This window comes from Talpa occidentalis, unplaced genomic scaffold (genome assembly GCF_014898055.3).
Source record: "Talpa occidentalis isolate TD23 unplaced genomic scaffold, MPIMG_talOcc4v2.1 talOcc4.2, whole genome shotgun sequence".
NCBI lineage: Eukaryota > Metazoa > Chordata > Mammalia > Eulipotyphla > Talpidae > Talpa > Talpa occidentalis.
The window spans coordinates 59,775,134-59,797,695 of record NW_023602073.1 but is presented as its reverse complement, the minus strand read 5'-3'; the positions used below and the strand labels follow the sequence as shown (position 1 = coordinate 59,797,695).

The following is a 22,562-nucleotide window of genomic DNA, read 5'->3' as shown; positions in this document are numbered from 1 at the left end:
CCCCCAACTCATGTTTCTTTAATGAGTAGAAGTGGAGGGCTGCAGTGTGCTGAGTCTTGCACTGGCATTGTGAGCATCCACACAGGAGGAGGCCCCACGTGCCCTGGCCCAGCACGCATGGTGACAGAGCACACTGCCCACACAGCACACAGGGGTGACACAGGGCAGCTGATCTCCAGGTGCTCTACAGGCCCCTCAGCCAGATGTGTCTCCCTAGAGAGGCCAGGGCAGTGAGGCAGGGGTGGGGTTTCTTGCCGGGGTGGGGCCAGGCCCCCAGAGAGAGTGGGTTTCTTTCCCTGCCTTCTGACTGCTGCATGCCAGCTTCACAATCTCACCTCCGAACAGCCCTGCCTCCCAGGAGCCCAGAGGGACATTTGCACTGGGAGAAAATACCCAAATAAAATACTAAGCTGCTTTCCTTCGGTTTGGTTGAAACTTGAAAGGTTGCAAACAACTAGGGTAGGGGATATTTCCTCTACAAGCCAAGAAGTCAGAGTTACCAGCCCTAGGCCTTCCTTAGCCCTCAGCCCTCTCACCCAGGCATTGAATATTTTATTACTGTTACCATGTATCTGTTCCTAGATCTATATCCTAGCTCCATTTTTATACTTGGATCTATAACTCTATAGTAGCAGTTTGGTTTGGGACTCTGAGGCTAGGGACTGTGTCTTCTCCATTAGAGTGGGGATCCCTGAAGCAGGGCTGTGTCTCCCCTCAGCCTGGGGCTCCCTGAGGGCAGGGCTGTGTCTCCCCTCAGACTGGGGCTCCCTGAGGGCAGGACTGTGTCTCCCCTCAGACTGGGGATCCCTGAAGGCGGGGCTATATCTTTATTTGTTGGATTCTTCAGCAGGGTGCCAGCATGGTGTAGTTCCCATGGCTGGCTCAGGAAATATTTGTTGAATTAACAAATAAATAGTCCAGAGAATCCAACTTTTCCAGGCCATTCACTGACCAGCAGGGAAGCAGAGCTGGGTAAATCAGCATTTCTTACATGCTCACAGGGGGAATATCATGTGTTCTCCAAGCCAGGTGTTAAAACCAAATTACTTTTGATCCACTGAACCATCAGCTCAAAAAAATTAAACAAAATCTCCCCTATTCCAACATGAGTGTGTACAAAAGGAGCCTGGAACAGCCCAGGTGACCCACTTTCACTTGGGAAATAGTGATGTCCAGATGTCAGGTCTTGACATAGCTCACTAGGCGTTGCAGGCTGGGCTGGGAGCCCTCTCAGAGCGCAGTAGGCACATCTGCTCCATATAGTAGTGACTCTGGAGCCCAGAGAAAGAAGATCACACCGGGAACTGGCTGGATCACGACACAGTGGCCAGACTGAAGTGGGGGACTCCAGTCTCTTTTGTACCCCCTACCCCATCATCCTAGAACTGGCATTTTTAGCAACTCACCCTTAAGCCGGCCAGGACACTCTCTTCACATCTGAAAAACAGAGGAGTCCATGTGACTTAACTTACTTCACAAGGACATTTTAAGGACCAAGGAGGGGCATCATGGGTTTGGAATTCCTTGAAAGTTCAAATGTGAGACCATCCTTGGTGATGGTTGTAAAACAATTTATAAGAGAATCCAAATAAATTGGCAAGCATGGTTCCCTGTCTCATAATCCAGCCGCATCAATATTCATATGATAAGCATTTGTTGAGTACCCACTAAGTGCTCAGGTGCACTGTGCCAGGTGCCAGGGAGCCTGCGGCACCCTTTCAATCCATTCCTCATATCAAGCCAGAGAGCGCCTGCTAAATTAGAGTCAGACCCTGACCCTCCTCTGTTCAAGACCCTGCCTGTTTACTCAAATCCACCTTTCTGCAAGAACCCCAACACCCATATGACCTGATGCCTTAGCCTCTCTCATCTCAGCTCCTACTAGTCTCCCCTCATCTACTCAGTTACCATCAAAGCCTCCTTAGGGCCTTGGCACTTGCTGCCCTTTTACCCTACAATGCTCCTCCCCCAGATGTTGGCACAGTCCAGCCCTGCCCTCTTCCAGGTCGTGATTTGAATGTCATTGGCTCATCTCTGGACACTCCCTGATTGCAGCACTCACATTTCCTATGCCTCTTCTTAGCTTTAGTATTTTCCTCACTACCTAAAGTTTACTTAAATTCCTGATATAGTCTATTGTTTGTCTCTTCACTAGAGTGTAACCTGTGCGAGAGCAAGGGCTCTTGTCTGTTTTGTTCACATTGAATCTTCAGTGCCTAGAGTAGTGTCTGGTACAGAGTCCAGGCTCATTAAATATTGGTTAGTGAACAAAAGGGAACAGATAAGGTCCCTGTTCTCATGGCCTGCATCGCATTAGTGGAGGGGCTGCTGGGGGTATGGGGTAGAAGGAATGGAGAGACTACGGTCCCTGGTGACAGAAGCCTCTGGAACTCCTCTCCAAGGGTGTCATTGCAGGATTGCATTATCACTAGTCTTGAGCAGCACGATTTATAACAGGAGTTAACTGCTTACTAATTAGCAGCTGGAACCATTAATTGGCTATTTGTTAGAGCCTGAATTAATAAACTGGTCTTTCAGTGGGGTCATAACTCTCCCTGCTTCTCACCCCCTCCCAGCTACCCTTCCCCCACCTGACCAGAAAATGTCTTGCCCTGAGATTGAATCGATACTTGCTAGTGTATGATTTTCAAAGACAATTTCCCTCACAAGGCAAGGACACCATCTCTGCAAAGACTCTAACTCTCTCCTCTTTGGGGCTCTGGCTTGCCAGAGGCAAGTAGCAGGAGGAGATGGGGGAACTTTCTAGTAACATGCTCTTAGAAGAAAAGCCTGCAGCTGCCCTGTTTGACTAAGGTTTGAGGCTCCTGATTCCCTGACCTGTCACCCTTTCTGTCAACAGCTAGTTCCTAAGGCGGTTTGGAGCCCGAGGGCTGCGTTTTTTTTTTTTTTTGCTCGGGGGGAGTGTTTGGCGGGGAGTGGGGGGGTGGGGGGAGTGATTTTTTTTTTCTTAGAACATCTTGGGTAGTCCACAAGAGTTGGCAGTGGGTGCTGACCACAGAGGCACAGTCTGAGCCTGTGCCTGGCAATCTGCTTCCTGGCTGCCTCAAGTCCAGTGGTTTATCTTTTATGTCCCACCCCCCAACAGCCCTATTTGGGAATTGGAGAATTGTTCTCTTCTTATGAAGAGTATAGGAAATACTTCTTGTGAAAACACTTAGACCCTTAGGTCTTTTCAGTGAAAACAGTGGTTAAGAGCCAGGTTGAACAACAAAGCTATCTAGGTCAAAGCCTAGTTCAGCCACTTAGCAGCTGTGTGAGTCACTAAATCTTTCTGTGTTATTCTATGAGGAACAGCCCTATAGAACTCATAGTTGTTATGAGTGCTAAAGAGTTAATATACATCAAGTACTTAGGACAGTTCCTGGCCAATGGTGTCATTATCACTCATGTCTCTCAACCTCTCTGTGAGACCAGAATCCTACTCACATTGCAGCTGGGGAAACTGATGCCTCCTGAGGTGAGGACTGGAATGCAGGACTGGAAGCTCCCATTGCTGGTCTTTCCCTTCTCCCAGCTTGCCTCCCACTGTCAGATACAGGATTCTGCCAGAGGCAGCAGGCAGGGCACACACGGGGAAAAGAAGACTGAATTGCAGGCACATGCAAACAGGCTGTCAGGGTATTTACACTGCATACAATTAGCTGCAGAGTATTCACAAGTGGATTAGCTACAGCAAATGCTCAATCCTAGCCTGGGTCGAATGTGGGCCTCTGCTTCCCCCTCTATGGGTCCCAACCTATCATGAATCTCCCCTCTTCCAGATCAGTGTAGGTATTCAGAGTAGGCAAACTCAAGAGAATGTCAGCTGTCCCCCAATAATATATCACAAAGTCAAAGAGGGGCAACTAACTGTTATTTGGGGTTAAATTGATTAACTGGAAGATAGAAAGGCAGTTTCCCCTGACATGGATAAGTGCTCATTCAACTCAGGATGGGCAGGGCCAAGAAGAGCAGGAATCACTATGACCACTTTCTGAGAGTTTCCTAAAGGGGGTGAGGAATTTCTAGGAATCTTCAAATAATGGGAAAAAGATGACAATAAAAGAAACTACTCATCATCACACTCTCAATTGGTGCCACTTCCTTTTCAGGAAGGAGAGAGGGAGGTGGAAAGTGGTCTGATAGCTACAGAGCTAGGGTACCCCACGTCCTCCCTCAGCTTGCCCTTTCCGGGTTCTGTCTCCCCTCAGGACCTCAGGCGCCCCCAAGCGCCCTAAGGGCAGAAAATGGGCTTTTCTCTCTGGGTAATTGTTGGAGGGATTAGAAAGGATGGCGGCCTCTGGTATCTGACCATGATGGACATCATTCATTCAATCATTTAACAAATCTCCAGCTGGCATCTGCTGAGGGCCTGCACTAACCTGGATCTGGTTCCACTTATTCAGACTTGGACCCACAAGAAATGAAGGAGAGAGAAAAGTGGGGAAAGTGAGGGACACACGACCAAGTGGATGATGTGGGTTGTAAAATAAGATTCTTCAGAGGTCTTGCACTCTCCACGATGGACAGGAAGGAAGCTGAGGAGGTATCTATCAGCTGGTGGTACCACCACCATGCCTTTTGGCATTTCTCTCGACACCTCCCACACCTGCCAATTCGTCCCTCCTCCGCCCCCCATTGGGGGTGGGTTCCCGTGGGGCGTCAGCCCCTGGAGGGTCGGGGAAGAAGGAATCCGGCGGCAGGAAATGGGCCTGGGGAAAGGGTGGTTTATTATGTCTTAAATATTTGTTTTAATTTCGGTACTGAAAAAAATTAATAGTTTTGATCTAGATTTTTTGAATTTTGACAAATGCATAGAGACGTGGAACCACCATCGCAGCCAAGATACTAAACAGTTACGCGGGAGGAGCAGTGTTTCGGGGGAGGGGGGTTTATAATCTCCCCGCTAGTTAGCTGCTGCGGCTGTCCGCGCTCCCACGGGCCGTTCTAACACAATCCCTTCGTACACGCCGAGATAAATCTTGGCGACAGGTGGAGCAGGTGAGATTAGCAGGCTCGGGGAGGGGACGCGATCGCGGGCTCGGGGGAGGTCGCCCGTCTCGCTTGCCAGCCTCCCCCCCTCCTCACAGCGCTCGGGAGAAGCGCCCCCAGTCTCCTCCTCTACCCCCAGCCCCCCAGCTCCGGGAGAGCCGGGTTAGGGTAGCTGAGCACAGAGTGCCAGATCCCCGTAGGTGGAGCGGGCCCCGCGCTTGGCTGCGGGAAAAGAGTGCGCCCTTGGGGCGCTTGGGGGCGCCTGAGGTCCTGAGGGGAGACGGAACCGGGAAAGGGCGAGCTGAGGGAGGACGTGGGGTACCCTAGGGAGCTCCAGCAGCAGGGGTTCTGCGGACAGACCTGTTGGCAACCTGTGGGCCGAGGCTAGCGCAGAAGCTCTAAGCGCGCGCTCTCCGCCCCCAGCTCCGCCAGCTGCTCCGGCGGCGGCCCCCACGCCCCACGCGGGGAGAGACGAGGCGGCGGGGCCAGGGGCGGGGGCCCGGCCGGGGCGGAGGGACTCGGGGGCCGCCGGCAGCCCGCAGCCCGACAGCTGGCCGCCGCCTCGCGCGCCCGTAGGACCCCAGCAGCCGCGGCTCCGGGCCTGTCCCTCGGATCCGCTCTTCCGTCTCGCCCTCCCCTCCGCCGCCAAAGTGCAAAACATTTACAAAGTGTGCAGCGCGCCGCGGGCGTGGGGCCCCGGGGCGAGCGGCCCTCCTCGCCCGAGAGCGTCCTGGGATCGCGCGCCCGCCCGGGCGGCCCGCTGGGAGCGCAGGGGCGGCGGAGAGCGAGTGTGCGGGCGCGCGGCTGCGGAGCCCGCGCTGAAGCCCAGTCCCCGCGCCGCTGTCCTCGGGATAGATGGATCCATTTCTGCTTTCTGACATTTTCCTGCCGGGGTGGGGGGTGGGGGGTGGGGGTGGGGGGTGGGGGGGGGGGCGGAGCGGAGCGGGGGGGGGGGAGAGAGAGAGAGAGAGAGGGAGAGAGAGAGAGGGAGCGAGCAGTCAGCTTCCCCCAGCCCTGTTTTGTTTTCTCTAATTGGTCCTGGGGGAGGCGAGGAAATTGGACAGAGGCTGGGCCGCGCGAGCTGGGCTGTGTTTAATTGGCTCCTTTTTTTAACTGGAGGGGAATCAAACAGGAGAGCTCGCGACAAAGGGTGGGAGAGCGAGAGACCGAGCGGGGAGACGCGAGGAGGAGGAGGAGGAAGGAGGGGGGGGGGAGCGCGGAATGAGAAGCTCCGAGGGGGGAAGCTGCACAGCAAAGCCCAAGTTGCGGCGCGAGCGGAGCGCTCCCGCGGCCCAGAGCCGAGCGGCCGCGGCGCCCCGGAGCCCGGCCCGGCCCCGCCCGCTCGGGGCCCCATCCGGCCGTGGCCGCCGGGCGGGGCGGGGACGCCCAACTTGGGGCGCGGCGCAGCCCCGCTCTCCCGAGAGCGCCGAGCCCGGGAGCGCCGCGGCCGCGGCCAGACGGCGGGAGCCGAGCGCGGCGAGCGGAGGTGGCTGGCGGCACCCGCGCCGCAGCCGCGACCTCGCCGTGAGCGCGAGTATTTTTCAAACGACTCAAACTTTCCTCCTTCCCCCGCGTGCTGGGGTCCCTCTTGACTGGAACTGCTCTGCTGGCTCCCGCGGGGCGCCGGGGCGCGATCTCCAGCCGGGGCTGCCCGGCTAACTTCGCGGACGCGGGGATCCGCGGCGCTCGCCGCGGCCGAGCCCAGTGCACGCTGCTCCCCAGCTCGGGAGGGCCGAAGCCGGGGCTCCTGCGTCTCAGCGAAGGCGCCTAGCCCGGCCCCCGGGGTCCGGCCGCTGAGCCCCCAGCGCCCGCCGCAGGACTGGAGACCGCGGATTGAACCGAGCGGAGCCCCGGCCTCGCGCCCCAGCTCCGCGGAGGGGCGTCCCCCGGGCGGGCGAGCGACAAGTTTGTCAGTCGCCGGTGGCCTGTGGGCTCGAAGCGCCTCCGCCTCCGCAGAGGGGTCCCCTGCGCCCGGCTCCGCGCGCGGACGGCCCCGGGAGCACGGGGCGGCTCGGCAGCCGGGCTCCTCGGGCCGGGGCGCTGGCTGCTGAACCTGGCGAGCCGAGGCACCGGGGGCCGGGCCAGCGCCCCCTGCGTCCCCACGCGGGCAGCGGCCCCGCCGGAGGAGAAACCCGGGTTGCTGCCACCGCCGCCCGCTCCATCTCCTGCTCCCCGGCGCCGCCGCCCTCTCGGTCGCCCCTTGGGAAAGGAGGGGACTCGGGGGCATCGCGGGGCCCCGGCGGATGCGCCCCCCGCCGCCTTTCGGGCTGCGCCGCCTCGCGGGGATGAAGCACCGGGCGTGAAGATGGAGGTGACCTGCCTTCTACTCCTGGCGCTCATCCCCTTTCACTGCCGCGGACAAGGCGTCTACGGTAAGAGCCGCGTCCCGCTCGCGCCGGCTTAGCACCGCGCGGAAACTTTGCAAGAGGCGCAAAGTGCGCGCTGCCGGGGTTTGGTGGGGACCAGGTCTCGGACACGGGAGTGGATGCCCGGGTCCCCGCCCTTTCCAGGGCGCGAGGATGTCGAGCCTGCTGCCTCCGAGCTCCAGACGGGTCTCCGGGTCTGGCGTGAAGCCGGTGATTCCAGGGGGACGCCCTCGATTTCCCAAGCCCTGCCCGGGGCGGGAGGGACTTAGCTCCCTTGAGAGTACCCAGTCAGCTCGGGAGACCCCGGCGGACCCCAAACCCCGGGCTGGGCCAGCAACTTGCTCTGAAACCTCGTCCAGCCCCTGCTCGGCCTCCGGAGTGGAAGCCCAGCGATGCCCGATTCGGAGTTGCGCGGCGTGTGGGCGAGCTGGTTGCCAGCGCCGCGGCCCGCGGGCGGGCTCTGGTTCTCCGCTGCCTGGGCGGCTTCGCTTCTTTCACTCCCCTGGTGACTGTGGGAGAGGATGCCGGCATGCCTTGATGGGGCGCTCGAAACCCGGGCATCCCTTTTCGGACCTCTCCTGAGTCAATTCTTCCCGTCCCCGCTCCCAGCTGCAAAACCTCAGCCTCACCTTCCTTCCTTCTCCCTGCGTGCGCGCGCGTGTACACACACACACACACACACACGCGCACACACATACATTCAGCCACGGCCCCCAGGACACGCAAACGCCGCACGCACCCATCGGGCTATGTGTCCAAACTCTGCCTCCTGCCACCCAGCATTTTCCCCACTTCCCCACGCCCCGCTTTCAGGCGCCAAGGGGACTCTGATTTCCTCTTCTTTACCCCTAAACGTTTCCCAGGGAAAGGTCCTGCCCAGCGTGGGCATCAGAGCCGGATCGCCTGGGCTCACCGGCTCAGGGACCTTCGCTCCGAGTTTTAGCAGCCTGTGTTTCCCGTCCCCACAGGACAAAAAGTCAGTTTGCCTGGCCCAGTAGCCCTTACTTTGCCTTCTCCTGCGTGTAGGGCCGTGGGTGTAGGTGACTAGTAAGGTGTGTGATTGGAGTGAGAAGGATTCTCTTTGCATTCTTTCTGGGCCCTAATTATTTGTTTTTAGATCAAGGGAGAGCTTGACTTGTCTGTTGCTGGGGAGAGACATTGTCTCCTTCTCCACTTCCAGCCTCAAGTGCTTTTTTCTGGGGGTGCCTTGCAACTGGGAGGGGTGTCTGAGAGGTGACTCGCTCCTGGTCCTACACAGCTAGCGCACTTGGCCGTAATTCCCCCGGGAGGCTGGCTCAGGCATCTGGCCAAACTCTGCTTCTTAATTAGTTTGTGTGTCTCTTACCGCCTGGCCGTTTGCAGAGGCAGAAAAGGAAGGAAGGAAGAAGAATGCAGCAGGCGCAGAGAGAGACCGGGTTGGGGGGAGGAGCCACTGAGCTTGCCCCAATGGTCTCCCCAGGGCAAGGAGAGATGCCAGCAGGGTGAGGGGCTCTCTTTCTTCTTTCTTCCTACAGCTTCACTGCCGCCATAAAAGGTGGCCTAAGGGAGGCCACTGAGGCCTTTACCTCCCTCACCAGAGCCCAAGGGGCTCAGGAGAGTGACAGAGAACACTGTTTGGTCCTGTCCTCCATGCCACCCCTCCCTCTGAGGCCCCTTGGCAAAACTGACAAGCCCATTTCCTGATCATCCCTCTCCTCCATTCCTCCCAGTTTCTCCAACCTTCTCCAAGACTGCATGGGGCCTCTCTTGAGGAAGCTCCTCAGAGCCTGGATGGAAACCTCAGCCATGACAGTGGGAGTTGGGGATTGGGCCAGGGGTTTCTGAGGACCTTGATGTCAGAGTAGTTGGGGACCAGGATTTAGCCTTTGGTTAATCTGCTCCCTTTTCCCTATGTGTCTCCCGCATGTGCCAGGTCCCAGCCGCTCTCATTCTGAGCAAATCAAGGTGGTTTGTGTGCCCTGGACGGGCCCTGGGCTCTTGGGTGGCATTCTTTCCGCTTTTGAGAAGGCCTCAGGGGAACTATGTGGTGGACTGCATTAAGGAAGACGGAGAGAGAGGACAATACCATATGAGAAAGAGGATGGCAAGAGGCTGCCAAGTTCCCTGTGATGCTAGGAGCTTTGGCCAGATACAGCAGAACCCTCGTGGGAACCCTCGTGGGGATGGATTAAAAAGTAATATGGGGAGCCAGTTCTTGGCCACCCCCAGCTTCCCTCTATGCCCAGAGCAGAGGAAGCAGCTTGAGATATACAGGTGAGGATGGTCCTGTGTGACCATCATTGTACCCTGGCACCCAGCATGGTGCCTGGCATAGAAATAAGAGCTCAGCAAATGTTTGTTGCCAGATTGAAAAGCTATGGTTTTGAGGGGTGGGGGGCGGTAGGGAAGAAAATTCTCCTTGAAATTCTTTCTTCCTGAAAAGTCATCTAGGGTAGTTTCCAGCAGGGCAGAGTGAGCTACTCTGAAAAGGTCTCTGCTTAGGGAGTCATGAAGTCCTAGGCTGGCAGCCTTAGCGGGCCTCAGGGAGGACAAGAAAGAAGAGCCTGGAAGTCTAGCATTGCCCTGGTGATGAGAAGGGAGGCAGGAGGTTTTATTTGAGGTGCAAAGGAAAAGTATCTTGTGGGGCAGGAGCCCTAGCTCCTTCTCCTCTGTCCCCAGCCCTGTGTGGTTGAGAGAGGGGCAGGTTAACTCAGAGTCTGAATTGAGGATAGGGAGGAAGAGCAGGGTGGGCCAGGCAGACGCATCTGGATCTGGCCTGGGTTGTGGGTCTTTGTGGAAGCTGGTGGCGGGAGCCCTCTGTCTGGTTTCTCCATGAGGGGCCTCTTGCAAAGTCCTTTCCAAGATCCATTGTTACAGTAGAGCTGGGGCCACACTCTTGATCTAGCTCAGACTAGCCAGGTGGCTTTGCTCTTCTTTGGGGCACAGATGCTACAACAGCCGAGTATTGGACCAGATGGTCCATTTGGAGACAGTCCCCTTTTTCTTCCTGCCTCCCAGTCTCTTGGCCCCATTTGTTGTGCTTTGGGTTAGATCCTGTGATCTGTTCTCTGGCAGGCTAGTGGGTGTGTTGACCCCAGAAATCTGGTTCTGGGGCAAAGACATTAGCTAGGTGATGGAGGAGTACCCTGCGTGTGGATGGCATCAGAGAACACCTCCCTCTCCCCCTGCCAACATACATACCTCCATCCTGGCTTCCTCTCCTCTCCCCATAGTTCCCTGGACTTCCAGGCAGGGGCAGGGCAGTAGAACTCCTTTCCCTTACAAAAACACAACAAACCTCTGGATTATTTAATATGCAGGAGTGGGAATTGACATTATCCTTAAGACAGGTTGTTTGCAAGTTACTGGTGGAAGTCAAAATATTTCACCAAAGGTGTCATCAGAAACTACTATCCTATGCTAATTTTTGTGGGAACATGAAGACAGATGTTGAATAATTTGACAAGAGCAATATAGCTTACAGAATTATCACCAAGTCAGGTTTTTCCCCCCTCATCTGAGGGGTGCAGAGAGGGAATTTCAGGAAGTGTGTCTTCCGGTGCTATTTTCTGGGTGTTGATCTGGGTATGGGCACTCTTGGGATTTTTCACCAAGGCTTCAACCCCATGTCTTGAAATGAGTTGTCCATTTCTGACTCTCCCCTCCTGGAGAAAACTTTAGTCTCTTAGGACAAACAGAAGGCTCTAATGTCCTCAAGAAGGTCCACACCTCTGTCCCTTCTCCCTTCTCAGTTATAGAAGCTGCAGGAAGGAGAGAGAGGGCCTTGTGTTTGCCACCCAAACTGATTTATTTTCTCTGCCAGCATTGTTTGCCTCCCCCTGTCCCCACTAGGTTGATGTTGGATCCTGAGCCCATTGGAGGGCTCCCCAGATCTGGCAATTAAGTCAGAGAGCACCCATAGGGTCAAGGTCCATTTGATGTCCCATCCAGCACGCTAGGCTGCCAATTTGTGTTTCATACAGGGTGGGGCCCTGGAGAGGGGTAGGGATGGCTAGAGAGGATTTTATTAGCCAGAAAAGCACCCTTGAGGGAAGGGTTGGGGATATGCCAAGGGCCCACTTGTAATTGGCCAGGCTTGGCTGTGAGCTGCTGGGGTGAGGTGGCAAAGCCTCATTTAGAGCCTGGTATTAGCTCTGCTTTGCTGGAACATGGAGGGACGGGCGGGGGGCTCCATGGGGAGAATGGAGGGAGCTAATCACAGCCGCCAAGGCCCGGCAAATGAATGATGCAGGAAATCAATACCTGGGGGCGGGAGTGGAAATCCGGGCAGTGGTAGCAGCCCTGGCTTCTCCAGCTGCCCAGCAGGCATAGGCAGGCCTGGGGGAAGTGAGACAGAGGCAGGAGTGTGGAGGACCCTCCTCTCCCCTTTACATTCTTTTCCCACCCCAAATCTGCCTCCCTTCCCCCTGCTTCTACCTTTCATCTCCTTGTGACGGGGCTTAGGTAGGTTGGGCCAGGAGATGCCCCACCTGGCAGAGGCAGGAGACCCAGGAAATGGGACGTTTGGCCTGTCAGCCCTGCAAGAGCCCTGTCCCATCTGCTGCCTGTTTCGGAATGTCTGGGCCTGACCTATGGCCCAGTGTCTGTGCTGCCTGGGGACTCGGCCCTGTGTGCTGGCACTGCCACTCCAGATGTGGCCAGCAGGGGGAGGGCTTGGCCGCTTCATTGCTTCTTGCCTTTCCTAGGCTCCTATGGCCTCATGCCTCCGGTGGGATATGAGTTATTCTACAGCCCGAGTCCCAGGGGAGTTCCTGAGGGCCTTCAGGCCTTCTTCCAGCTCCCACATGCCCACCCTGCTATCCCAGGGCACTCGACTGTGGCCAACACTATACTTCCTGCACCTTTAGCCAGGAACTCCGTGGTGGGGCTCAGCTTGGTGGGCTCCTGCCTGGGGTTATGTGCAGAGCAGGGGCCTGTGCCCTTACAGAGCTGCCTCTTTGTGAGCCTGGAATGTGGCCCCTTTTCTTCTTTCCCATCATCTGTGCAGGTAGCCAGCTGCTGTTGATGGGTACTAGGTACTAAGGGGTCCTTGTCTCATTTAAATGCTGATGTAGGAAGCAGGAGTAATGCTTAACTCAAAGGGATGAGTCTTTTTTTTTAAGATTTATTTATTTATACAAGAACTGGGGTACAGGTCAGAGGCACGGGAGGGCGAGAGGATTCACCAGAGAGAGTGGGGAGCAGAACAGGCAGACGGACCAAAGACACTGCTGAGGGGAGCAGCAGGCGACACAGGAGAGGTCTGCTGCGCCATGTGGGAATCTTCCTGGCAGGCCGGGAATTGAACCTGCACTGCAGAGGCTGTGGACAGCTTCACAGCGCTGTGCTGAACCGGCTGTTCCACCGAGGAGGCCCTCAAAGGGAGGAGTCTTTTAAAAATAATAATAATAATGAAATCCCCGTTTTCCCCAGGTCTACAAGTAACACATGCAAAATAATCAGAGAATATATTAAGGTATAAGGAAGAAACAAAACTCCCTTGACATCCGCATGCATTTGGTGATGGTTCTTACAGAGAAGTGAACTTTTTTGGAATGATCCTTGGTTCTAACACAGTCCCTTAAAGGTGTGTGGGGCCATGTGCCTTTCCCAGCATTTTCATGCCTTCAATTCTCTAACGTTCTGAGAGGTCAGCAGTGGATCCCATTGTCCCTACTTAACAGGTGGGGTCATCGAGGTTTAAGTGACCTGCTTGAGATCACACAGCTGGTGAGACGTGGGCCTGAGACTGGATCCCAGTGTATCTTCTGATTTGGGGGTGGGAAAGTAGTGTGATATCCCCTTCACGATCTGTTAAATATTTACTGAATTTTCCCCTGGAGCAAGGCCCTGTTCTGAGCATTGACAAGGAAATGGAGATAAATAAGAGGGAAGTTCTGCTCTTAAGGAGAAGGGGAGGGGAATCAAATACAAGATGGGGTCCCTTGAAGGTCTTGGTATGTCTGGCCTTGCAGGGTATGTAAAGGGCTGGAGTGTGTGTGGAAGGGCTTGGAATAGAGTTGGAATAGTAAAGAAATAATAATTAAATCACTAATGTTTACTGCCCAGGCTGAGATCATGAATATGCACAGTTTTCCTTAATCCTTGCTGCAGCCACGTGAGAGTCATTTATCCGCCTGTTCACTGATGACTGAACTGAGGTTCATAAAGATGAAGTCCCTGTCCGAGTGTCACAGCCCTGCTGCACCCCACATCTGCTAATTGCATGGCCTGTGCTGGGGGGCGGTGGCGGGAGGGGGTGCTACGTGGGAATTCTGGGTTTAGGAGAAGCTGTCGGGAGGATCTTGAACAGGCAAGTGAGTTGATGTGAGCCCTACTTCAGGCAGGGTAGCTGTGTAAGGATGTGTTTGAGGAGGCTGTGGTCAGGAGGAGGGGGCCATACAGTTGTCAGGGAAGTGAGAACTTGATCCAGGGCAATGGCTGTGACAGTGCACTGCAGGGAGGGAGTGCATGAGCTTCAGCCATCCAACAATCATGAGTGAAGAAGCACTTGAGATACTTGGTGAGAAAAATAAGCTCTTGTTCTCCCTGACTTTACATTCAAATGGAGGGCAGACAGGCAGGAAACATGTCAGTGCATGGGTTTATAATGCATCTTATGGTTATGAGGTCTATGTCAAAGGGTAAAGCAACTAAGGGGACAAGCAGAGTGGCTGTGGTTCAAGTTCACATATATATGAAGTTTATATATATATAAACTATATGTACACACACATTATACTATATACACTATATATACATACACAAATGTAACTCTCTGTGTGTGTGTGTGTGTGTGTATATAGTGTGTGTGTGTGTGTGTGTGTGTGTGGGGCGGGGGGAGGTCCTTGATGAGGGACCACAATAGCACACCTGAAGCTACTGAGGGAGGAGGAAGAAACCTGGCGGCCCCTTGCAGGAAGCATATTCCAGGCAGGAGAACAGCCAGTGCAAAGGCCCAGGGGTAGGGACATGCCTGGTGTCTTTAGCAACAATGAGGAGTCCATTTCAGCTGAAGCAGAGTGAGTGATGGAAGTGGAGTAGCAGGTAGGTTTACAGAGTTAGAGAGACCAGATTGTTTGCAGCCTTGAAGACTATGTGTCAGTCCTTTGGGTTTTATTTTGATGAGGTGGGGAGTCATGGGAGGATTTTGAGCAGAGAAGTGTCATGAACTGACAGCTTTTTAATAGTGTCCCTCTGGCCACCATGTAGACAACAGATTGTCCGAGGTTGGGTGTGGGGGGAGGGATCCAGTTATAGACCGTTGCCAAAGGTGAGAAATGAGATTGAACAATCATTAGGTCTTACAAGTGCTTCAGAAAGAACACACAAGGGAGAGGGCCTGAGCCAACTGTGGCTCAGTATCCTCTTGTCAGATGGACGGAACTGTACCCCCGTGGGAGGCGATAAACTTGCCATGGACAGTGCCTGGAAGCCCTGAGCACTGGGCCCACACTTAGCAAGGCTGCAATAAGTGCTTTTATTTTAATGACAATATCAGCGCAATTTTGAATTTCATGGGGTTCTGGTGCTGGGATGTCTGGATGTCTGTGGACAGGACAGGTAGATCTGAGTGTTGGTACTCAGGTGCTCCCTTCTGCAGAGGTAGGTATATGCATCTGGATTTATGTCCACAGGACCCTGTGGGCTGGAAGCATAAGGCAGAATGGGATTCCAGAGAAGAGAGTAGAGTGAGAGGAGTACTGGGCACAGACCAGCGCTCTGGGGGTGTGAGGAAGAAAAGGGACAGGACAAGTGGCATCAGGGAAGTAGGAGGTGACTGGAGAGGGGACAGGACGCCACAGCCAGGAGAAGGGCCGGAGCCCATGGTCTGTCAGAGGTGGGGGAGGAGGTGGAGTAAAGGCCATTTGGGGGCTGGGAGGTTGGTGGGGAGGCAGCAGCCACACTGAGAGGGGTTCCTGAAGAGCCAGTGGGGATCCCCTGGGGATTTGGTGAAAAACGAAGATTCTGATTCAGTGAGTGTGGGGCTCAGCTAAGATTCTGCATTTCTAATCAACTCCAGGGTGATGCCTACGATGCTGCAGGCCCGAGGTTGCTCTCTGCATACAGAGCAAGGACACACAGGAGAGGGGACCAGACTGAAAGGAACAGACTTGGGTGGGAGGGCCAGGTGAGCAGTTTGCTGCCTCTGAGGGCCACTGGCCCAGTAGCCTCACCTCTCTGGCCTCAGCTTCCTTGCCTGGAAGGCCGGGTCTGGCACACTCACGTCTTAGGATTACCGACAAGCCCCAGGCGAACTCTGGGGACTCTGTTCTGTGAGAGCAGAGGGGGCGGCAGGCAGATGGTGGAAAACCCCGGGTGTGGGCGGCTTGTGGAAGCAGAAGGTGCAGGCTGTGCATTTGAGAAATGTGGCGGCCGGTGGGGCTGAAGGCAGCTCCCCCTACCCAAGACCTGCCTTCTGCTTGTGGGAAGCTGGGGCTTCCTGGCTGGTGACCTCTGTTGGGGAGGGAGGCAGTGGCGTGTTCAGGCACTGGGGTGCTGCTTGCCTGGCTTTGGAGATTCCACCCCAGGCTCTGCTAGGTTCCTTGCTAGTCCCAGAAACTCCACCGAGGTAGACTTTGATTATCTGGAGGGTGGGAAACTGTGTAGAGAAGTGGTCCTCAGCCTGAGCTTTTACCACCACAGATGCCCTGCTCTGCCTTGGACCTCATGAACTAGAAACTCAGCAGGTGGCTTGGGGGCAGCTGTGGTGGTAAGAGCTCTCCCGCTGAGTCCCAGGCAAGGCTGGTGTAGATTCGCATCCCAATGAGTCGGGTTCAAACAGATATCTTCTTCCCTTAGGTTTTTTTGAGAGGGCATTTCTGGATTTTCTAGGCTGCTGCCCAAGGTTTGTTTCAACTGAGATCATCTGGATCTTGGGGGTCTTTAAATTTTTTTTTTTAATTTGAGCAGGAGACATTCTATTTTAACAGTGCAACCAGAAGGTCCATGTCAGAAGCATAGGAGACTGGCCCCTCTCCTTGCTCCTAACTGGGGGATTTCCAGTTCTGAACCTGGAGAGGCTGCAAGAAACTGCTTCAGAAATGCTGTTTTCATTGATTTTCAATAGGTAAATTCTATTACCTTTTTGAAATGTGACCCTTTTGTTTATTCTCTTCCCTGTTTGGTTTAGAATAAAACGAAAATTTCAGAGCTGCACTACATCTTGTGGCCATTCGATATAAATCAAGTGAAGATTGAATGAGTACCTACTAAGTGTCTGGAAGGGTGGTGGTGCTGTGACTACAAAGGTGAAGGCTAAGGGGTGGGAAATACAGTCTTTTCCAGAACCTTCATTTTCCTGATCAAGAAGCTGAGGGTCAGGTTCAGTGACTCATCCAAGGCCTACAGCTAGCATGTAGTGGAGTCAGGCTTTGAACTAGAGTCTGCCCAGTGGCAGGTGTGGCACCGGTTGCTGCCCCAAGTGTGAGATTCCTCAGGGCAGTCTGGCAATTTTTGGTTCCCTAGTTGGTGCTTTGGAGGATGGGATGGGAGCAGCATGAGGACCCCCAGTCCTGTGCCACTTCGGAATCACATCCTGTTGCTAGAGACAAAGACCTGACCGCAGAGGCTTATATTAATTATAGTTGACTTTCTTAAGTCTGGAGATGCGCTGCCCGTGGCTGGTATCACGACTCCTTGCTCCTTAGAAATCCAGGCTCCAGGCCTCCCTGGTGGCTCAAGGGGTTAAGACACAACCTATGAAGCTGTCCGCAGCCACTGCAGCATGAGTTTGATCCCCGGCCATGAGGTGACCCACATGGCGCAGCAGACTCGCCTACTGCTCCTCTCAGCAGTGTACTTCAATCTGCCTGTTCTGTTCCTCACTCTGTCTCTGGTGAATCCTCTCACCGCCCCACACCTCTGACCTGTACCCCAGTTCTTGTATGCATAAATAAATAAATCTTAAAAAAAAAAAAAGAAATCCAGGCTCCTATCATCTTGTTCCTCTGGTGCTCTTGTTGCAGTGGTACTTCTCAAACGTTGCTGTTTGTTAGCATTACCTGAAGAGTGTTAAAAATTCCAATGTCCAATTCACATATTGTACCAGTTAAATCAAAATGTTTGGGAGTGGGACCCAGGCATCAGCATTTTTAATAAGAAACCCAGGTGATTCTTATGTAGAGACAAGTTTGGGAACCCCTGCCTTAAGGCATTTTTTTTTTTTTTTTTTTTTTTTGCCTCAGAATCACCAAGGGGCTGCTAGGACTCAGCCATCATGACAAGAAAAAAGAGGCATTTCATAGGGCAGTCCTACTGGCAGAATCAGCTTCCTTTAAAAAGCTTTTCCAGACATTGCTCCCAATGAGTTCTGTTACATCACATCGGCCATTCTTACATGCAAGGGAGGCTGAGAAACATAGTCGTAGATGGGTGCATTCTCACCCAAGAAAATATCAGGGTTCTGCTAGAAAGAAGGGGAAAATAGCATGGGTAGGAAATGAGCAGCTTTTACCACAAATCCCACCTCAGGATCGGTTGGCAGTAGTTGGAATGAGAGAGGATTTAAAACGATAAAAGCAACTACTCTCTTGCCCACCTTCCAGCATTCTGCCAGCTGAGCTCAGGTGGAGTGTGGGCTCTGGTTGCTCTGAGGATGCCTAGAGGAAGCTTAGAGAAGGCCCGGAGCAGGGAAAAGACTCGCTTGGGGTGACCCAGACGTTCACGTAAGCCTCCCGTCTGCCTCCCCCACACCACACCCCTACTGAGCTTGCTTCCATGAGTTTAATTTCTGCTGGTGGATACCTTTCTCCATTTGCTGTGGTTTATTTTAGTCCCAGCCATGTGGCCCCTCCTGATTTGGGGAAACAGAAACTGAGGGCTGTGCTAGACGTCACAGGCCAGAGAGTACTGTGGAGGTGAACCTTTGCACTTTCTGCCTCTCGGCAGGCCCACCCCTGCATGAGACCAGGCGGTCTGTGTGTGCTCCACTGTGTGTGCTCAGCGCCTCTGATCCTTCATTGTTGGGAAGTTATTTTCATTATCTGACTTTATTTCAACTTGCTGTGGCAGACACTTATCAAAAAAGATTCAGGAGTTGTGACTCTAGAGACTTGGTCCTGAGACTTTCCCCAGGTGATTCTTAAAGAAAGTCTTCATGAAGGCACTTTCCCCATTGCTGAGAGGGATATCTGGAGGACAGAGACAGGTTGTAAGCTGGACTTTGGTGGCTCATCTCCCTGGGTTTAGGTCAGATGTTCCAATAAAATGTAGGGGCAACATTGTAGAAGTCAGTTTATCTTCCAACAAAATAAAAATCCCACAAAGCAAGCTGAAGTTCTGTGCTGTGGCAAGATCTGGCTCTATTGTCCTTTTTGGAATAAGATCACAGGGTAGACAGAGATGGCTGTGAGATGGGGCTCAAGGGTGTGGCAGAGTGAGATCACTTGCCAACCAATGGTCCTAAGTCACCCAGAGGCAGATCTTTGAGATTCAGTTCAGGAAGAGACTGAGACCAGAGAAGGTAAGTGGCTTGTCAAGGTCACACAGCAATTAGGTGCCAAGTCTGATGTTAAAAACCAGAGGACTCAACAGCTGGATCTTTCTCATCCTCCTATACCATCTTGTAGGTACAGAAGAAGCCAGGACATGTCTGCATGATATTTATAAGCTCATTTTATGTCCATAGCTCTCTATAAACTCCTCCCTCCTACCCCTGTAAAGCCCACTTCTTACTCTCAGGCCTTATTGTACCCAGACTACAGGATCTGGTGCTCATCCACTTGTGGGTGGAGGAAGCAGCGGGCTTGGAGGTGGGGAGTTTGCTCCCAGTCTCCACCATGTCCACCATCTTTGTCACATGCCCAAGTTCCACCTTAGTAATAAGTTAGCTAGCAGAACATGGCCGCTGTCTCCAGAAAGTTGTTCTAGGAATACTTGGTAGCCCCCGAGCCTTTTCCCCATAGCCCTGGTTGTTCGATCAGATGAATTGAGTGTTTGGATTCAGGCAAGGAGGTTTCCAGAGAGAGGGGGGCAAGGCAGGCGAGTCTGGTAGGGCATTGGGTGTGTGTGTGAGCTTGCTAGGCACTAGGAGGGCCCTGGGTTGTGGCCATGTGAGAGCAATGATCAGAATTCACTTATATTTTTAGTTTGGGTTCCTCAGAAGCGGACCCTGAGGCCAGCAGGTAGTTTGTTTGGTAGGTGAGCCTGAGCAGCTCTGTAGGGGAATGAGAATGTAGAGACAGGGAAGCAAAGGGAACCATTAGAAGGTGCATTATCAAGCCAGTCACCACCATGCCCCATCAGGGCCCTTGGGACACTGTAAAGCATATACTTCCAAGTGACCCCACCAGGGTGAAGAGGGAGCTGGGGCATGGAACGCTCCTCTGTCATTAGTTGGGAGCTACTTGTGGGAGTGAAAATTTCTGGGTACGCATAGCCCTCTGCATACACAGGCAGCGCTAGCTCTAGTGGCAGAGAAAGACTCAGGCAGAGAGAAGCAGGTGCTTCTCTGAAATGGTCAGGGGAGGGGATGGGGCTGTGGGCCCCTGACGGCCTGTACGGCATCTCGCCTAAGCCATCGGTCTTGCTTTTTCAGATCCAGCCCGTTGTGCTGAGCTCTTTGTTCTTAGGTCTTATCTCCTGGGCCGCGTGTATAAGCCCTGATTCTAGGCTGAAAACCCTCCCCTGTGGCCACCAGATCTGTGAGCTGCTCATCTACTTCCTTGTAGTCTGTGACCAGAACCCCAGTACATCCATTTCCCAAGACCTTCCTGATAGAATCTATATTCTCCTTGAAGGATTGAGGGGGCCTCATACCTAGAGATGGCAGGACTGGGGGATCACTGAGGACAAATGCAGAGTCTTCAGGGTCCTTTGGGCTTTGCCCTGAGAGGTACGAGTCTTAACTCCCCACCGAACTGAATTCAACCTGAGAGGTGGGGACAATCTCTGAGACTAGAAGGTTACCCCTTCTCTCCAGATGTAGTGTTCTGTGAATCGTGGGCATTCTGTCTTCTCTTTCTGGGCTAGCCTACACCCCTGATTACTCCTGGGCCCATCTCCCTTCTGTTGTGAATTTCCCCATCTCTTCACTACCATCTGGAAGCTGAGATTAAGTAGTTAATTATCAACTATTTATTGAATACCTCTTATGTGCCGGCCACAGTTCTAGGTGTGGTGAGTACAGGAGACAGCCAGACAAAGAGCTGATCTATTGTTGAACCACAGATCAGAGGCAGGAGTGATGTGAGGGCAAATCTAACCATCCGTCAGCAGAGAAACCGGAAGCCCAGAAAGGGTAAGGGAAGTCCTCAGGCCACGTGGATCATAGGTCAGAGGTTATGGGCTAATCACCCTAACTTCGGTTTTGAGAGAAGCAGAAAGCAGTAGTTGGAGACAAAGGGAGACTTGAACCTAGCAGCACCGCTCTGCCTGCCTGTAATTAGACCTTTCTCTTCCACATCTATCTCCCAAGGCAGATCTGGGCTCAATTTACTGAGGGGTACATATGTGACGATGTACCCCAGGAGACATGAGTGACTTTCTCCTTCTTGAGTGGGTATTCAAAGGCTGCAGCAAACCATCCCTCCTGCCTTCCCCGAGCTCCCCTAGACAGCAATGGCCTCTGGCAGAGCCCACTGGCATAGTGGCCTCAGGCAATGCCAGAAGCAGCTTTGTACTGAGGGATGCCCTGATGTGCCAGAAGCACTGACGCCTGTCTTGCTCACTCCCTGGTTTCCTCCGCAGCTGAGGGCGCGAGGGCTGTGAGACTGTCCAGGGTGAGGGTGGGTCTCTTCCCCTCATTCTGATTCTGTGGGAGCTGGCGGTGGTGTTGGGAGTGGCTCCTTACAGGTCCCCCTGCAGAATTATAGAGCCAGGCTGAGGGGTGAAGGGAGGTGGGGCTCCCTAGCTGCTGTAAGAGCTCCGTGTGTATGTGCGTGCACTTGAGTGTGTATGTGTGTCTGTATGGAAAACCATTGTCATAAGATAAATTGCTCTCCTACCTCGATAGGAGCTGAAATGCATTCCCCATGCTCTCTCGACCCAGGGCATCTGCACTTTATCTGTGTTATTCGTACGCATGTAAATAATACGTAAGCCTGCCTGTGCTGAAGGTGTGCATATGTGTGAGGATGCTGCACACAACAATATGTATTTATGCCCAGGGGACTGCGTGTGTGTGTGTGTGTGTGTGTGTGTGTGTGTGTGTGTGTGCGCGCGCGCTTTGCTAGGTCCACTTCTATCCCTCTGGCCCCCCAGGCGGCCCCTGGTTCCCAGGTAGGGGGTGCGAACGGGCATCCAGCACTCCGAACCATCAGCCCACAGCTGATGGCAGGTTGGGTTAGGCTGTGCTCCACTCCTTCCAGGAGACCTAAAGTGGGGGGCGGGGCAGGCCGAGGCTGGCCTGGAGCTCCTGGCTAATTTTCCCGGTCTCCATCGATCCAGCAGCTTCTCTTGAGTCTATTAGCAGTCGGCTAGTGAAAATATCCCCCATCGCGAGCCCTGACCTGAGACAGGGAGGAATCCATAGCAATTTGTTCAAACAGAGGAAAGCGGTTCCCTCTGATTTGTATTCCAATTTATTCCAAGCAGGAAGGGGGTCAGAATGGGTGGGGGGTAAACCCTGGCACGCCAGAGCTGAGCCCAGGCCCGACCCCCTCAGCCCCCATGCCAGCCAGGGTGGCAGCTGGTGCTCCCCATGGTTCCTGGAGGGGGGTGCTGAGGAGGGGAGGGTGGGCCTCAGCAGGGGGACGGGAAGAGAGGTCCGCCAGCCTTCCCAGCAGGCTCTGCTTGGCTGGAGAGCTCAGTTGTGGATTTGGTTTTCACAAAATACAAAGCCACCCGCTTGGAGCCTCTCTCCCGGGCACTGGGGACTGTGCCAGGCGTGCGCTCACCCGCTGCACCAGTGCCAGGGTGGGGGCTGGGCTGGGTGCATGGACACAGTGGCCCCAGCTGGGCTGACTGGCAGGGGGGCCCATTCTTCTCCCAAAATCTCCCAGCCGGCTTTGCAGGAGTAGAATTGCTCAGCCCCAGAGAAAAGCCGGCACTTGAGAAAAGCTCCTGGGCATGGGGAGAACCCCCCACATTGGGGTCCCTAAATGGGTCTCCCTGATGCAGAGCTCACACTTAGTTCCTGGAAAGAGCAAACCGGAGCTCACGGGCATCTTAACCAGGAGGTCTCTTTCGAGCACCTACAATAACGTCAACTCTGGCTTGCATTTAGTAAGCAGCTACTATTTCTCAGGCACTGGGTTAGTGCTGCCAAGTACCCAGGCCTCACAG

General features: G+C 54.0%; 1 protein-coding gene across 1 annotated transcript in view; it reads left to right on the top strand.

Moving 5' to 3' along the window:
* Positions 1–6,145: 6,145 nt before the first annotated feature.
* The window catches only part of MDGA1 (MAM domain containing glycosylphosphatidylinositol anchor 1), a 61,658-nt gene continuing 45,241 nt past the window's right edge, over positions 6,146–22,562 (top strand). The window contains exon 1 of the mRNA XM_037519630.2: positions 6,146–7,364. Within this exon, the coding sequence (XP_037375527.1) occupies positions 7,298–7,364 (67 nt within the window). The 5' untranslated portion in view covers positions 6,146–7,297. The remainder of the gene's footprint in view (positions 7,365–22,562) is intronic.